The 17,147-nt window shown below is 35.9% G+C and overlaps 2 protein-coding genes across 4 annotated transcripts; both read left to right on the forward strand.

Annotated features, from left to right (window-relative positions):
* The first annotated feature begins 52 nt into the window (after positions 1 to 52).
* On the forward strand, positions 53 to 11,367 carry LOC127505789 (uncharacterized). 2 transcript variants are annotated; one of them, XM_051881610.1, is made up of 16 exons: positions 53 to 237; positions 1,270 to 1,448; positions 3,814 to 3,883; positions 3,984 to 5,079; positions 5,956 to 6,090; positions 6,505 to 6,634; positions 6,713 to 6,841; positions 6,922 to 7,026; positions 7,115 to 7,278; positions 8,700 to 8,850; positions 9,319 to 10,020; positions 10,127 to 10,218; positions 10,302 to 10,416; positions 10,487 to 10,593; positions 10,705 to 10,941; positions 11,219 to 11,367. In XM_051881610.1, the coding sequence occupies exons 2-15, from the start codon at positions 1,286 to 1,288 to the stop codon at positions 10,906 to 10,908; spliced, it is 3,363 nt and encodes a 1,120-aa protein (XP_051737570.1). In that variant the 5' UTR covers positions 53 to 237; positions 1,270 to 1,285; the 3' UTR covers positions 10,909 to 10,941; positions 11,219 to 11,367. The 2 variants fall into 2 exon arrangements, with proteins under 2 accessions (XP_051737570.1, XP_051737569.1); XM_051881609.1 differs by lacking the exon at positions 11,219 to 11,367 and having other exon boundaries at positions 10,705 to 11,201.
* A 4-nt stretch (positions 11,368 to 11,371) lies between these two features.
* arf2b (ADP-ribosylation factor 2b) lies at positions 11,372 to 16,446 on the forward strand. 2 transcript variants are annotated; one of them, XM_051881614.1, is made up of 5 exons: positions 11,372 to 11,520; positions 12,551 to 12,706; positions 12,960 to 13,070; positions 13,214 to 13,338; positions 15,397 to 16,446. In XM_051881614.1, exons 2-5 carry the CDS (start codon positions 12,559 to 12,561, stop codon positions 15,556 to 15,558), a joined length of 546 nt encoding a protein of 181 aa, XP_051737574.1. In that variant the 5' UTR covers positions 11,372 to 11,520; positions 12,551 to 12,558; the 3' UTR covers positions 15,559 to 16,446. The 2 variants fall into 2 exon arrangements, with proteins under 2 accessions (XP_051737574.1, XP_051737575.1); XM_051881615.1 differs by lacking the exon at positions 11,372 to 11,520 and adding an exon at positions 11,636 to 11,655.
* The last annotated feature ends 701 nt before the right edge of the window (positions 16,447 to 17,147 follow it).

Genomic DNA, 17,147 nt, shown 5'->3' on the forward strand with positions numbered 1-17,147 from the left:
TAACCAATCAGAGAGGCTGACACAGATATTCCAAATAGCTGTTGCTTGATGGTCTCATGTTTCACAGCTTGCGTTCTACGTGTGTTTGAGGTCTCACTCAGACCGGCTAAAACACGTTACCATCGACAGAAGCCATACAAGAGTGAAAAAATATTCATAGCCAAGAGTGTTTGACGAAGGAAGAAAACAAGAGAAAGTTTGCAGATTTCCAGAACCCTGTCCAGGCTGATTCTTCTGGTATGTTGACATTTTGTGGGTTAAAGCTAGAGAACTTACACAACACCTGACCGGAACAACTTAGTATACCGGTGTAAGCTGAGTTAAAGCGAGTAGGTGTGTAAAAATAGATATCAGCTAAATTGAAATGCATTTGCGGGACCATTCAAACGTTTGGAGTTTGTAAGATTTATGTTTTAATGTCTCACCGAGGCTTTATTTATTGGGTTAAAAATACAATAAAAACAGCAAAATTGTGAAATAATATTACAATTCAAAATGACTGTTTTCTATTGCAATATATTTTAAAGTGTAATTTATTCCTGTGATGAAAAGCTGTATTTTCAGCATCACTACTTCAGGTTTCAGTGTCACATGATCCTTCAGAAATCATTCTAATATGCTGATTTTCTGCTTAAGAAACATTTCTGATTATTATCAATGTTGAAAACAGTTGAGCTGCTTAATATTTTTGTGGAAACACATTTTTTTCAGGATTCTTTGATGAATTAAAAAGTTCAAAAGAACATATTTACTAATCTTTTTACTGTCAATTTTGATCAATTTAATGCGTTCGGGCTGAATAAGTCTGAAAATAACTTATAACCTGAATTCTTGCATAACTATCCTGTTGTGTGTTGATAATGGAGCTGATAGGTGTGAATGCTTTATGTAATGAAGGCATTCTGAGCATGTGTGATTATGTTGAGGTATCGAATGAATTAAATCACTGTATGAAAGTTTGACTATACAGCAAACACTAAGTGGAAATCAAATTTCAATGGAGATGGTAAAGAGACTGACAAAAATTGCAAGAATGTTGGGACTGATAAATGATCCGGTATGAGAAAGTGTGAAAGGGAGAGACTGGGACAGCTGAAGGGAAGCGAGAGACACGCAGCTTCAAACGTGCCAAAATGTCACTTCTATTAATACACCCCAGCAACTGCTCTCCAGTGAACGCACTATCTGAGAGTGTGTTTGTATCAGGAAGTGTGAAGAAAGTGATGCCCCTGTTATCTTACTGACCTCCATTTTTGCTTATTTTTTTAGTTGAGACGACAGAGAAATGGCCATACCGACCATGTCTCGCTCCAGCAGGCTTACAGAGGTGTCTACACTGGTTTATCTGGATGAAGGGACCTCGACGTCAGGCACAGAGTGTGGAGAGGCGCCTGAACTTCAGCCAGTGGGTGTAGAAGACACTAGAATATCAAACATCATGCCGAGGGGTGAGAGAGGACAGTCACTTTAAAGGGTTAGTTCACCCACAATGAAAATTCTGTCATTATTTACTCACCCTCATGTCGTTCCAAACCAGTAAGACTTTCGTTCAACTTCGGAGCACAAATGAAGATCTTTTTAATGAAATCTGAGAGCTTTCTGTTCCTCCATTGACAGCTACGTACTAACACTTTGACTCTTCGAAAAGTTTATAAAGAGATCATAAAACTAATCCATATGAACTGAGCAGTTTAGTCCAAATTTTCTGAAGAGACTCGATCGCTTTATATGATGAACAGATTTAATTTAGGCTTTTATTCACATATAAACTTTGATCAGCGAACATAAACAGCTCAACCGTACTTGCTTGAAGCGCGAAAACAAACCTCAATGATTCCTGCGGAAGCTCAAACCTGCTGTGTAACGCAAGAATGAACCTCGTTGGTTCTTGCGCATGTCAATCAAGCATGTTTGAGCTTCTGTTTACCAACTCAGAGTTAATGAACGTTTATATGTGAATAAAAGCCTAAATTAAATATGTTTAGCGTATAAAGTGATTGAGTCTCTTCAGAAAATTTGGAATAAACCGCTGAATTCATATGGATTAGTTTTACGATCTCTTTATGAACTTTTTGAAGCGTCAAAGTGGTAGTTGCATAGACTGTCAACGTTGATACAGAAATCACTCATATTTTATTAAAAATATCTTCATTTGTGTTCTGAAGATGAACAAAAGTCTTACAGATTTGGAATGACATGAGGGTGAGTAAATGATGATGGAATTTTCATTTTTGGGTGAACTATCCCTTTAAAGGTTAATGGGTTCAAGAAAGGATGTCAACCACTTTTTAGACAGAAGGGGATCTTATATTCTTAGAAATGAACTTTCTTCCAAGAACTGTCTAGTAGTGTTGTAGTATTCGAGACTATTTGTTGAAGGTCTTGTCTCGGTCTCGACCACATTTGTACTCTGTCTTGTCTCAGTCTCAGACTGAGGGTACATTTACAAGACAACAATGTACAAAAATAAATGTTTTGCTTTAATTTATTTTTATATCCATTTCAGTTGTAATAATTTTAGTACTAAAACTTATTTTATTTCAGTTAAGCCACGTTTCTACCGCAGGAACTTTCCCCAGGAACTAGGAACTTTGGGGTGGTACTCGGTGTGTTTCGACCGCAGGAACCAGGGTCTAAATGAAGTTCCGGGTAAAAAAAATCCCCCTTCAGAATGTACCTGCTCGTGAGGTAGTACCAAAGTCACTGGAAGGCAAGCCTGCAACCTTTAGCCAAAAAAGCGTAACGGCTAATGCTAACGCTCCGCCTCTGGCGGTACGCAGGGAAGGAGACCAGCGGCTATTTTTTGAATGGATGTCAATGGATGAGAGGCTTCACTATGCTGATTAAACAGCTTTTGTGGTGAAATAGCTAATCATTTAATTAATCGACAGCCTGTTTTGCTAATCTTCAGCATGTTTTACACTAAACAATACTTTCGTTGGGAACTATATATAGATTTTAGGCGCTGAACATGCTGATTGGTTGACTCCACACACAGCATTTTATTTCAACCATAATTTTAAAGTCTGTTGCGGTGTGTGCAGGAAGAGTTGTTTGCTATTCGAATCAACAATGGAGTTTAAAAAATACGACCGATGGACTGACGATGAGGTTCAGGCTTTATTAAGCTTGTATGCAGAGGACGAAATCCAGCGGGAACTGGAAAGTCGCGCGCAGTCCTTCACGGTAGACCGCTATGGAAACGCAGCTAGCAGATCTGGGGGAGAAAAAAAGTTCCTGGGACAAATTGTTCCGGGTAATTTTGGTGGAAACGCGGCTTAAGTTGCCAAAACAAAATTTTGAATTTTTGTTCAAATCTAATATTTTATTATGTATTATTTTAGCTTAATTTCAGTGATTTAGTTTTAGTTAAAGGGAACCTATAATGCCCCTTCTACAAGATGTTATATAAGTCTCTGGTGTCCCCAGAATGTGTCTGTGAAGTTTCAGCTCAAAATACCCCATTTATTATAGCTTGTCAAATTTGCCCCTATTTGGGTGTGAGCAAAAACACGCCGTTTTTGTGTGTGTCCCTTTAAATGCAAATGAGCTGCTGCTCCCGGTCTGCTTTCCAGTAGAGGGCGGAGCTTTAACAGGTTGATCAACAACATCAAAGCTGGAGAATCTCACGCAGCCAGAATGACGATTGTCAGTAAAGTCATATTTTCATGATATGTGCCCTTTAACAATAACAACACTATTTTTTGTGAGAGAAGGTGCACTTTTTGAGGTTAATTTAAATGGGAAGTTGCTGTAGTTAGAATTTATGTTTGTGTAATATACGTTTTAAGTGATGTTTACGTGTATTTACAGGTGAGGAATATCAAACGTCTGTCTTTACAAGTACAGAAGACAACAATATCCAGTCGTGCATCAGCAACAGGTTTGCACAATGTGATTCTTTCCATTTACTTCCAATTAAATTACAGGTTTATGGTTCCATTTATTGATTTAACTGGGAGGTTTTCTGTGGTAATTCAAAGGTCAGATGCATCAAGTGAGAGAGAGAAGAAAGCTGCGTCCTGCTGCTTCAGGAAACGTCACAGGAAACGCAGAACAGAGATTGAAGACATGAAGAAAAGAAGGGAAACGTATAGAAAATACAGAGCAAGAAAGAAAGGAAATGCTCCGGTCGATTCAGACCAGAAGAGCAACAGCTTCTCACGATGCTCCTCAACACCAGAGCGTCTATCCCAACCTCAGCAGATCTCCCATGTGTGGGATTGTCCTCAGGATGTTGGCATTTCCCGTTTATGTCTTCACAGGCTGGAGGTTGACTTTCCTTCTACCTTTGAGTCTCGCAGCTCGATATCTGGCAGTGTGGAACCAAACTTGGACTCTGAGTTTGAGTATATTTACGCTGAGAGCATCAAGGGATGCGACTCTTCTTGTCACACTACTCCAGTTGACTGTGATACTCACAATACCCTTGTCAAAACTGATATGTGTAATGAACAAGACCCTGTATATGTCTGGAACAGCTTTGATGAAGAATCTGAAGATTTGTACGTCTCGAGTAACCTGCCTGGTTGCAGTATAGAAGCTACAGCAGGTTCTGGATATTCCTGCTATACTTCCAGGTTGAATGCTGATCGCTTTGGGTCATTCATAGATGACTTTGACTTCAATTCGACTTGTATTTACACAGACTGGGATCGGAGAGCCGACCACCGTGACAGTCTCATCGAGGCGGAGTGGGGTTCAGCTTCATCTAGATTGAACTACAGCTCTGAGACTTCATGCTACACCACAGACTGTAACACGGACAGACAAACAAGCAGCTCAGATTCAGACAGCTGTGGTTTGGAGGGTGTTGGCGGCATAAAATTCCCTGAAGTGTTTTTGCCAGGTTGCTTTGATGCTCTACGTACATTTGAAGACATCTGCAGCGACTCAGAAAGCGATTCGGAGTCTTCCATTTCAGGGTTTTGCTCCAAACTGGAAACAGGTGAACTGTGGGGCGTTGTGACTCAAACGGACCGTTGGCATTTCTCTGAATTTTTCGGTAAAATGGTTAAAGAAGTAACGAAGGAGAAAGACATGAATGTGAACGAGGGGTTTCTCTTCCACCCTAAGCAGGTGTGTGACTAAAGACAGTAATGTAGCTTGACAATAGACAAGATACAAATGTGAATATTTATACTTTATATGTATATAAAGTGGGCAAAATTATAAGGTATTGCCTGATTTTGAATATTTAATCATTCATTCTCTTTTAGATAACCTTTGCCATATAACATTTACTTAAAGTTAATCTTTAATTGTTGTTTTATTTTTAATTTAGACAATCAATACAGCAAAAATACATTTTCAGATATTTTTTCAAATATATTTTAAACTACACAAAACATATTTCAAATATATATATATATATATATTTACATAAATATGTTTTAGTTATATGTCCTCATATTTTGGGGCAATTTTTTATTTATTGTCAGTCTAAATACTAATATTGTCCAAAATATATTTACAAAAAACATTTTGCATTACTCAAAATGTATTTTAGGATTGGAAATGTATTTTCTTGCCCATTGTAGTACATTTTGTACATACAACATATATTTAGCATATATGTTAAATATATTTTGGCTAGGGGAAAAATATTAAATATATATTATTAAATATAATACAAATTATCTGAAAATATATTTTTTTGCTGTATGGGTTGTCTAATTGAAAACCTAAAGTAAATGTATAAATTAAAGATTAACTTTTAAGTGAGTGTTATATGTCAAAGAAAAACACCAAAGAATTTTGATATTGGCCATAATGTGAATATTTTATTAACAGTTCCTCCCACATGATTTTTAACAATTTCAAAACAGAACAGTTCTGATCATTTTGTTAAATCTGAGCCAGGCAGAAAAACTTTTTTATCTATAAATTTCATTATTTTTCTTTTTTTCTATACAGTTATTTACAGCAGTTTTCATGGTGCACATTATTTCTTAGTTCCTCCAGGTGAAAAACTCAGAATATCGAGAGGGTCGTGAATATTCACTTCTCCGCCACATTCAAAACGGATCCTATGGAGACGTCTTCAGTATTCGGGACAAACAAACAGGATTTACATGTGCCGCCAAGAGGGTGAATATCCATTTCTGGCTCATCTATTAAAATTACTTACACACTCTTAAAGGTTCTTTATTGGCATTGATGGTTCCATGAAGAACCTTGAACATGATCCATGGAACCTTTCCATTCCACAAAAGGTTCTTTATAGTGGAAAATGGTTCTTTAGAATTTTACAATGTTCTTCAAACTAAGAAAAAATGGTTCTTTTTAGAACTGTTCACTGAAAGGTTCTTTGGGGAACCAAAAATGGTTGTTCAAATGCCATTTCTGTGAAAATCCCTTTTGGAAGCTTTATTTTTAAGAGTGTAAGGCTAAATAGCTCTGAATATTCTTGCACTATTTTTAGACAAAATTGCATGAAAACCATTTCCTGTGACTCTCTGTGATTATTTCCTAACTGATCCAATGCATTGCTCTCTTGTGAAGATTCCCCTTTGTAGTTTTAGGTGGGAGGAAGTAGAAACATGGAGCAGGATGGAGTCTCCTTGTGTCCTCCAGCTGTATGGAGCCGTGAGAGAAGGACCCAATGTGATTCTCTTCATGGACCTGAAAAGAGGTGATCACTTTTACCAGTGGAAGCCTCTAAAAATCAAGTCAAGTCATATTTGAGCCAATCAGTTCTCTCTCTCTTTAGGTTCTTTAGCTCAGTTGCTGAGAGCGAGGGGTCGTCTGTCTGAAGAACTGGCTCTGTATTATCATTCTCAGGTGCTGCAGGCTCTCAAACACCTGCACAGCAGACGTGTCGTACACCTTGATGTGAAAGGTTTGTGGCATGCTCATTGCTATGGATTTTCAGTACAAGAATTCCCTTACATCATTCATGTGTTGATTTCATGTATGTAGTTGACAACGTGTTGCTGTCTGAGGATGGCAGACAGTGTTTTCTGTGTGATTTTGGGCTCTCTGAGACACTCAATCAGGGCGGATACAGCATCAAAACCTTCAGAGGTGACTACACAGACACACACACACTCTCCAGCATGCATCCATGCCTACTTATAAAGAATAATAGATGCAGTGTGTGTGGTGTGTGCAGGGAACATTCTCCGTGGCACTGAGTCTCATATGCCTCCAGAGGTGGCGAGGGGCGACCCTCGCTCTGCTAAAGCTGACGTCTGGAGCAGCTGCTGTATGTTACTGCACATGCTCAATGGACACCAGCCCTGGACACGATACTATCCTCATCCCCTCTATCTGAAGGTGAAGTGAGCATGCAGTCTGTGTGTGTGTTGCCTAGTAAGCAAGTCACCTTATTAGACACAACCAGTCAAATGAACACACCTCCTCATTCTTAATTATAATCATTTTCTACATTTTAGAGTAATAGTAAAATCATCAAAATTAAAAAAATAGCACAAATGGAAATTTAATATATAAGGACATATATATTAGTGCTGTCAAACGATTCATTGCGATAAAGGTTTGTGTTTACATAATATGTGTGTGTACTGTGTATATTTATTATGTATAAATACATAACACATACATGTATATACACACATATATATATATATATATATATATATATACGTGTGTATATACGTGTGTATATATATATATATATATATATATATATATATAAATATACATTTTTTATATATAAATATATTTTGTGTATTTATATATAATAAATATGCACAGTACACACACATATATTAGTAAACGCAAACCTTTATTGCAATTAATCGTTTGACAGCACTAAAATATATATATATAATATATATATATATATATATATAGAGAGAGAGAGAGAGAGAGAAAGAGTGAGATAGATATATATATATATATATATATATATATATACACTTATTATTTACATACACATCATTTATTAACATTTTAACAAATATAAATATGTATAATATATGTAATAAATACATATTTAATAAAATGTATATTTCTCCACAAAGTTTAATTACACACATTTAATTTAATTACAGCATAAGATTTGAAAGTTTTAGATTTTAAAGAAATTAATCTTTTATTTATTTATTTACTTGTTAATTTATACATTTCATTTAGTACAGCAAAAAATATATTTTCAGATTTTTTTTAAATTATATTTAAAACTAATATATATTTAAAAAAAATATTTTTTACAAAAATATATTTTGGCATGAAAACAAATTTAAATTTGAAAAAGTTGGAATATTTACAACTTATATTTAACATGTATTTGAAATATATTTTGGCCAGAAATATATATTTTTAAAAATATATAATTTAAAAAATGTAGTAAATATTTTTAAAAAATGATAATATCTGTTATTTATTAATTATCAATTATTTATTGACTATTGATTGTATCCATAACATGAATATTTTATTATCAGTGCATCCCTCAACCGGTGACCTAGTTTTAACCAAATTTCAAAACTTCACAACAAAACAGTTCTGATTAAACCTAATTCCAGACATTTAAGCATATACGATTAAGATCAAAATACGTTTAAGATCATGATAAACATAAATTCAGTCAAAACTAAAATTCGCAAACATTCTGTCTAAACTGTTGACTTGTGGAATATATACATGCATAATGTCTGTGTGTTTTTAAGACTTTTGATGCCTTGACTCTATGCAGTCTGTGTAACTATGTTGAAATGTGTTATGATTATCAGATTGTTAGTGAGCCCCCTCCTTTATGGGAGATTCCACCTGACTGTGACCCCCTGACCTGTGATGTCATCAAAGGGGGACTGGTTAAGGAGCCGGGAGAGAGACACTCAGCATCCGAACTGCTGCAAAAAACTGTTAAAGCACTCAGAACAGGTTCGAAATGTTTTATGGTGTTGAAATGTGTATAATACTGTTTACATTTTTGGGGTTGGTAAGATTTTTTTTGTTTATGAAATATGTCTCTTCTGCTTACCAAGGCTGCATTTATTTGATCAAAAATACAGTAAAAACAGAAATATTGTGAAATATTATTTCAATTAAAGAAAACTGTTTTCTATTGTACTATCTTTTAAAATATAATTTATTCCTGTGATCAAAGCTGAATTTTCAGCATCATTACTGGAGTCTTCAGTGTCACATGATCCTTCAGAAATCATTCTAATATGCTGATTTGCTGCTTAAGAAACATTTCTGATTATTATCAATGTTGAAAACGGTTCATATTTTTGTGGAAACTGTGATACATGTTTTTCAGGATTCTTTGATAAATAGAAAGTTCAAAAGAACAGCAATCTTTTGAGTTTGGTAGTAAATTAAGCACTTTATTTTATGCACATTTAGTATGTGGGCTCTCTGGGCCTGAAGCATCAGCCGAACAACGTTCAGCACCTCCATTCGAAGACTGTCTAAATGGGAGCTTGCATGAGTCTTCTGTCCCATCCATCCCAAAAACTCCAGAATCTACCATGACAACAAAGCCTCCTAGCTTCCCAGAAGACCTCTCAGCACCCACAATCCACTGGGTGAGCACATGGAGACAGACGGCACCAAACGAGGATGATTCTGACTCAGAGGAAAGCGAGTGGGATGAGGATGCAGATGTGAACAAACTAACAAGAGACAAGACGTGCAGCTGGATGGACAGATACTGGGGTGAGGAACATAATGAGCAACGAAACTATTCAGACAATGACAGAGAACTTGAATCTGATGAAGAGAGACAGATCAACAAACATCTGACGGATGCTGAAGCTGATCATTTCATGGAAAAGAGAGTTGTGTTTGGAGGATGTGGCGAATATGATAGAAGTCTTTTAGAAGAGTCACAGAGCTGGAATGGAGAGATCCGAAGCTTTGTGGATGATGATGAAGAGGTGGAGAGTGATTTGGAGAGTCTTCGAGAGCTGGGAAGCGATTGGGCACAAGAGTGGGAACCGTTTCTACAGCTCCAGACACTTTATTGCCCGAAAGAAGCTCAACTGCATAGTGAAGAAGTCAGCTACTCTGAGTCTGAGGAAGAGTCGGTCATGCTGAGGAAGAGCGGTGAGTGCTGGTTGTGTGTGAGCTGGATTTGATTGATTGTTTCCAGTTTGTCATATATTTTTGTCAATTATCATATATTTATAATTATCGTTCTTGGTTTGAACAGAACAAAAAGGCATGTGCTTACCTGATTCTCACGGACTGCAACCTCTCACCTGCACCAGCCGCTGTGACTCTGAGCAAGATCTTAGTGAGGAGGTGAACATGCAGTCATAATAATAATTTTTATTAAGGTTTATTGTGCCAGAACATCAAATGAACCTAATGTTCTTGTTTTAAAGGACTCTGATGATTTAAGCTCAGGGGTCTTCTCCTCCTGCAGCACCGCAGATGATCAAAGTTTCAATGTGGATTGGTCGGTGTCAACTGATCAGACGCCTTCTTGCTACTTTGAAGGTAGGTTTCATCAGTGTAGTGCAATTTTAAGTGCTTATGTATGTCATGTATTGATTTGTGCCGTGTGCAGGTCTTGGCGTGGATATATGGGTGGAAGATGTAAGTGGAGAGAGTTTAAAGATCAGAGAAAGGCCACAGGTGAAAATCGGACACATTGCTGTGGGAATCAGTGAACAGGTGAGATTTTTGTGTGAAGTTATTCCTTTACAAGTTGTCTTATGTAATATTTATCACGTTATTATAAGTAATTTGATTCTATCTTTATTAATTGATAAAATTGTGTCACAGATATCTTTGAGGACCTTCAGTTTGGCCACCCTGGATGGGCGGCTGGTGTCTCCGGACACAGAAGTGTGTGAGTCGGGCATGTGGCTGCAGTGTGTCCCTGCTCCTGACGGCAATCCCAGCTGGGATTGGAGAGTCCGAGATGGGAAATTAGAGCTGCAAGAATATGATGGACATTCAGACAGCTGCTCAACACTGGCACTCTAGCAAAAGTGACTACTACAAACAAACAGAACTAGAGTTGTGTACATCTCTTTCTATTCATTTGTATGTTTACTTCATTTGTCACTTATGCATTTGTGTTGGATTGAATTCAATCCTAATGTGTCAGATTATACAATTATTTTGGCGCAAATGTACAGGTACATTTTAAATTTGTTGTATTTATAGTTACTGTTATGAAGACAACACTGTTTAACTCTAATCTTATAGTCAATATTAAAATATACACAGACACACCGTTTAAGAAAATACTCAATACTTTTATATAAAATACATACATATATTTTTTTTGTAGATGAAGACAAACGCTATTACAGTGCTTTGCAATGTAAACTAAGGCGTGTGCTGTTACTACAAAAGATCGGAAGTTCTTACTTCCTCATTTCCCAAATCCAACCGGATCTGTTGGTCATTCTGATTGGCGCTCACTTGTAGAAGGCGGGATTCTGCATTGTTCTCCTTATCTGATTGGACCGTTTTATGTGGTGGGCGGGACCTGTCTAGCCGGTGCGTTGAGTTGTAACATACGCCATTTTGCAGTGACATCGGTGCGCTACAGCAGTGGAGACATAAAGCTCGAGAAGCCCCGGTTTAGAGGTGATTTTGTTTTGCTTCCTTCGTGATAAACATGTTCACTTATTGACGATTACGTTAAGCTTATTAATTGTATATTAATCCGTTTTAAAATGATAAAATCCGTCATTTGAAGTACCAGCTGGCTGCTCTTATCTTGTATGTAGCTAGTTGGCTAATCTGCTAAAGATGCTTGGTCCATGAAATCTGTTTATTTGAGGAAAAACACGCCTCAAATATTATGTATTATAACTTAAAACTGTCTGTAAAATCATCTTAAAATTGTTTGTGGTTAAAAGCTAGCTATACTGCTATTATAACAGGGGTTATCGCCATTGGAATTTATTTTGAGTATTATTAAATTGGTCTTAGTTTTAAGTCTTAAAGGCCCGGTTTCACAGACAGGGCTTAGATTAGGCCTTAGTTCAAATAGGACATTTAAGTAGCTTTTATAAACATGCCTTAGAAAAAAAACATTACTGGTGTACATCTTGAGACAAAACAGTGGAAGTGATATAATTTAAGATATGTCAGTGTAAGTTGCTTTCAGTTAAAACAGCTCAAACTTGCATTTTAGTCTGGGACTAGCTTAAGCCTTGTCTGTGAAACTTTGGGTAAAATACGGATGCCCTGTCAGTCTGCCACGGTCTCTGTCCCATACACATCTGATGGTGTTTGTCCTTTTTATTAGACATTTATTCATAAAATGTGCCTTATATTTTATAATAAACAGCCTTTTAAATGGCATTAGACTTTTTAAGTGTTATTGAAAATAATTTGCAAGCCTAAAGACTGTCTATCCCAGTTTTCAAGACCTTGTATGCTTTTATTCATTCAAAATTAAAAAGCTATATCTGATGTCACATAATATCAGACAATATTTTCTTCCTGTGAACTTTAATGAAAATATATCTGAAGACAGTGTATGATCATTACAGTGTGTTGTTTTTAATGGCGCTTTTGAATTAAAGTCAAAGCACTGAAATGCATGTATCTTATGTGCTGTATAACCTGTTTTTTAAATTGAAAATATGTTTAACTCTTAATTTTGCAGTGTAAAGCATGGGGAATGTCTTTGCAAACCTGTTTAAGGGTTTATTCGGGAAGAAGGAGATGAGAATTCTCATGGTCGGTCTTGATGCCGCCGGTAAAACCACCATCCTGTACAAACTCAAGCTGGGAGAAATAGTTACCACCATTCCCACTATCGGTACGGCTGAAGACATCATGTTTTTTTTTTTTTTTTTTTTACATCTGTTATTTGTTTTTGGCAGTGTTTGCTATCTTGATTTTTCACATTTTTCTCACAGTTTGACCTTGTGCATCATGTTGCACAAAGCTCTTTTCTTCTCATCTCAACGTTGCCGTGTTCACATGATCTGCTCTGTTTTTTTGTATGCGGGTTGAATTTGTGTCTGTAATGCCCAAGCTTTATAGTTATTTTCTCCTCTTTTCACATGCAGGTTTTAATGTAGAAACGGTAGAGTATAAGAATATCAGTTTCACAGTTTGGGATGTTGGTGGTCAAGACAAAATCAGGCCGCTTTGGAGGCACTACTTCCAGAACACTCAAGGTATGAGAGCTAAAAACAATCAAAATGAGTGTATTTTGTATATTTTGTATATTGACAGATGCAAATTTGCTTGTGATGTAACAATGTTACAAAATCATGTGCAACAATTATTATAATGATTTTCCTGATATTCCTGTTGGCAGGTCTGATCTTCGTAGTTGATAGTAATGACAGGGAACGAGTTAATGAAGCCAGGGAGGAGTTGACAAGAATGTTAGCAGAAGACGAGCTGCGTGACGCAGTCCTTCTCGTTTTTGCAAACAAACAGGTGAGCATCACTTATCTGCAGTATTGCCCATCTCTCCACGGCTCTTTGAAACAATATTACATGCAAATAATAAAAGCAACTAACCATATTGTCATGCATAGTCATGATGCTGAGATAAATTGACTTGTCCGCTTTAAAAGAGAAGAAAATGCTACCCTTTTGTTGTTGACATCAAAACCACTGAAATTCAACCGGTCACATTCAGAAGCTTGTCAATTTGGACAGATGCCAACATGGACAGGTTGCTTGACATTCTCATCTTTAAAAAAGACATAAAGAAAATACTACCCAGACTACATTAAAAACAGGTTAACCCTCTGATACCAAACGCAAATTAAATAATACTTAACTTTCACTAAATATAGGTAAAAAATACACATAACAGTAACTGAAACGCTGAAGTTTTGGTGGAAAAAAATTGCATATCTTGCTGAAGTCGCACAAAATGGCACCAGCCAGCTGACACAATTAACACTTTTAGAACAAGTTTATCTATTTACAAAGTAAGTATTTGACAGCTAATATTTTTATCTTTTATTTTTAATCATCTAGTGATGGGGAAAAAGCTGACATGCCCTGAAATTTTGAACATAAGTAAATTTACTGTTTGGAATATACAGTAGTGGCCAAAAGTGACATCCGGAGGGAATATTTGTTTTTTTTATGGTATCTTGATACCATGCTCTGAAATTTTGAACATGCGTAAATTTGAGACTATTTTTGGGATGTGCTATAGGGGTCAAACTCTTTTCAGTTCAATTCAGAAAGCTTTATTGGCATGACAAAAACATACATTTTGTATTGCCAAAGCATTAAAAACAACAAAGAAAATGTGAACATTTAGTAAAGCCTATGTACAGAAAATAATAATATAATATATATATATATATGTGTGTGTATATATATGTATATATATAGCAAACAATGATATAAAATTGAATAAATGGTAATAATAATAAATAAATAAAAAGATTATATAGTTTTCACTCAATAGAGCCTATTCAGTTAATGATACAAAAATTACTCAGTTTTTCATCATTATTGTCTCATTGATAAACATGCATTTATTTTAAATGAAGAGATATTAAAATCAGTACATTATATTTAAAATACACTTTAATGTGAATATTTATTACAGTATTTTAATTTTCCATGACTGTATTCCCACTGTTTGGAATATACAGTAGTGGCCAAAAGTGACATCCGGAGGGAATATTTGTTTTTTATGACCCTAAAATTTCAATTAAATGATCAAAAATGAGGAAAATATTTTCTATTTTTTAAATATATTAAATATGAGGGAAGAACAAAACACTAAACTTGGTTAAGGTGTTTATCTGACAAAATTATTTAACAAAAAAGGCAAAATACAGTTACAGGTTTTATTTTACTATGCAAAAAAATCCATAGAAAAACAAAAAAATTCACAGGAAAAATCATACATTGACTTCAACATAATCCGTTATTAATTTTTTCTTGGTTCTCTCTTGTTTTTGCAAGTTCATAATGTCTTTGTATGACAGCCTGGCCAAAAACTGTTTGCACAATTTGGCAATTTTTCATTGTTTGCATAATTTTCATTGCTTTATCACAAATAAAAAAAAAATTGGCTTCAAGCACAACTATGTAATATGATTACAAAATCTTAAAGAAATTTTTAAATAAATGGTAAAGATATCAATTTTCCTAGGCTGGACATCACCTTTGGCCACTACTGTATTTTCAAATACATTTGTGTGCTAAATTGTGTGGATACTTAGTGTATCAGAAAATAGTGGTGAAATTTTGCAACCCAGCATGGCAATTTGGCAATGTTTGTGCAGATTTTGGCTTCCTAAAGACTAAAAATATATACATCATGAATATTAATGCTTGGGGTGTCTGAGGTTTAAAGTAAAATAGTACAATTTTAGAACTTCCTGCACCATAAAATCAAGTTTTAGTCATTTAAATATGCTGTTTCACTTGAAAACATGGGTAAGGTTGTGAATGCCATTTCATGTTGATTTTACGTGTTTTTTTGAATCTCTGATTGGGTTTGTCTCCTGTCCATCATAGGATCTTCCCAATGCCATGAACGCAGCTGAGATTACAGATAAACTGGGCCTTCACGCCCTCCGTCATCGTAACTGGTACATCCAGGCCACCTGCGCTACCAGCGGAGACGGGCTCTACGAGGGGCTGGACTGGCTCTCCAATCAGTTGAAAAATCAGAAATGAGCTAGTCTACAGCCTCCAAATCTGTGTGTGTGTTTGTTGTTGTGTGAATGGGTAGGTGTGTGTGTGTTTTGTGTGTGTGTTTGAGAGAGCGAGACACACACAGCTACAGTACTGACCCAGACTTTGACTGAACTCAGTATCCCATGTCCTCCCCCTCATTCGTTTAGGTTTGGGCATTGCTGATTCAGACTGTGTTTGTGTGTGTGTGTGTGCATAGTGAATCGTTTATCTTTAGTATGCACGTTAGCAAGAATGTATCGTTTCATGTGTGTATGAAGGCTTTTCTGTCTGTTTGCTTGGTTTGGGAATGACCCCTGGCGTGCCTTTTATACACACACATCTCCTCTTCCCGTTCCACCTCACAAACTGTAATACGACTCTCTATGTTTTTGCTCCATACTGCACCATGCGTGGTTTTCACATGGCGAAGAAAGAACCAAGGTTGTCGGTAATGAACCGTTCACTGCGATAACCAAATCACCTCTCCTCCGCCAGTATTACAGGCCTGCTGAATATACAACACGTACACTTTAGCTTTAAATTGAGATTAAAAACCTGCCCTGTATCTTTAGGAAAAAAATGCGTTGTAACCTGTATCAGGTGAGGATCGATTCGCTCAGATTCCCCCACCACCACCACCATCCTTGATCGTTCTTTTTGAGTCATTTGAAAATCAGGCTGTTTTATTTTCGGCTCTTCAGGTCCATGTTTTAATTTGTGAATGTGTCCGAATGTGGGTAGTGGAGTTGTGGGCAGATCTCTGGTTTCCTACTGTACACTACCTGTTTCCAGCCGCCACACAGACCCCGAGCACAATCACAGACTGCTGAACATTCCCCCTACCACCAAATTGTTGGATTTGATTTGAATTAAAAACATCATATATTACATGTTTTGTTATGTTCATTTCGTGCATCCTGGAGAATCTTGTGGGGTGTTAAGATGTCAGATTTCAGACTGAATTAGAGATTAATTCAGTGTTCTTTTTCACAAAGATTTATCTAGAGTTCATCAAATTAAATTGTGTATTGTAGGTCAGGGGTCTTCAAAATGGCGTCCACCAATTTGTTTCTTATATATGCTAACTATTAAAGTTTAGCTAAACATTTAATTGTCCCTCCTTCATTAAAATGTATTAAGTGAAATACAAATGTATATGGCTGTGTACATCAGTAATGATTATTTGAATAGCTTTGCAGCATCGTAACAAGGTACACTACCATTTAATAGTTTGGGGTTAGTAAGATTTGTTTTTAAAGAAATTATTATTTTTTTAATCAGAAGTGACAGTAAAGACATTTATAATGTTACAAAGTTTTTTGAAATAAGTTTCTTATACCCACCACAACAAACAGCAATAATGTGAAATATTATTACAATAGAAAACAGTTATTTTGAATTTTAATATATATTAAAATGTCATTTATTCCTGGAATGAAAAGCTGAATTTACAGCATCATTACTCCAGTCTTCAGTCACATGATCCTTCAGAAATCATTCTAATATGATGATTTGCTACTCAAGAAACATTTATTAATGTTGAAAATAGTTATTGAAAAATGTACCATGGTTTCCACTAAATTACTTAA

This window comes from Ctenopharyngodon idella, chromosome 23, assembly GCF_019924925.1.
Source record: "Ctenopharyngodon idella isolate HZGC_01 chromosome 23, HZGC01, whole genome shotgun sequence".
NCBI classification, from domain to species: domain Eukaryota; kingdom Metazoa; phylum Chordata; class Actinopteri; order Cypriniformes; family Xenocyprididae; genus Ctenopharyngodon; species Ctenopharyngodon idella.

Excerpts from the sequence above, each read along its gene's own strand:
- LOC127505789 (XM_051881610.1), top strand. The coding sequence starts at position 1,286 with ATGGCCATACCGACCATGTCTCGCTCCAGCAGGCTTACAGAGGTGTCT. Across the intron at positions 5,080-5,955 it reads TTCTCTTCCACCCTAAGCAG|TTCCTCCAGGTGAAAAACTC; the intron begins GTGTGTGACTAA and ends ATTATTTCTTAG. Across the intron at positions 8,851-9,318 it reads TGTTAAAGCACTCAGAACAG|TATGTGGGCTCTCTGGGCCT; the intron begins GTTCGAAATGTT and ends ATGCACATTTAG.
- arf2b (XM_051881614.1), top strand. The coding sequence starts at position 12,559 with ATGGGGAATGTCTTTGCAAACCTGTTTAAGGGTTTATTCGGGAAGAAG. Across the intron at positions 12,707-12,959 it reads TACCACCATTCCCACTATCG|GTTTTAATGTAGAAACGGTA; the intron begins GTACGGCTGAAG and ends TTTCACATGCAG. Across the intron at positions 13,071-13,213 it reads CTACTTCCAGAACACTCAAG|GTCTGATCTTCGTAGTTGAT; the intron begins GTATGAGAGCTA and ends TCCTGTTGGCAG.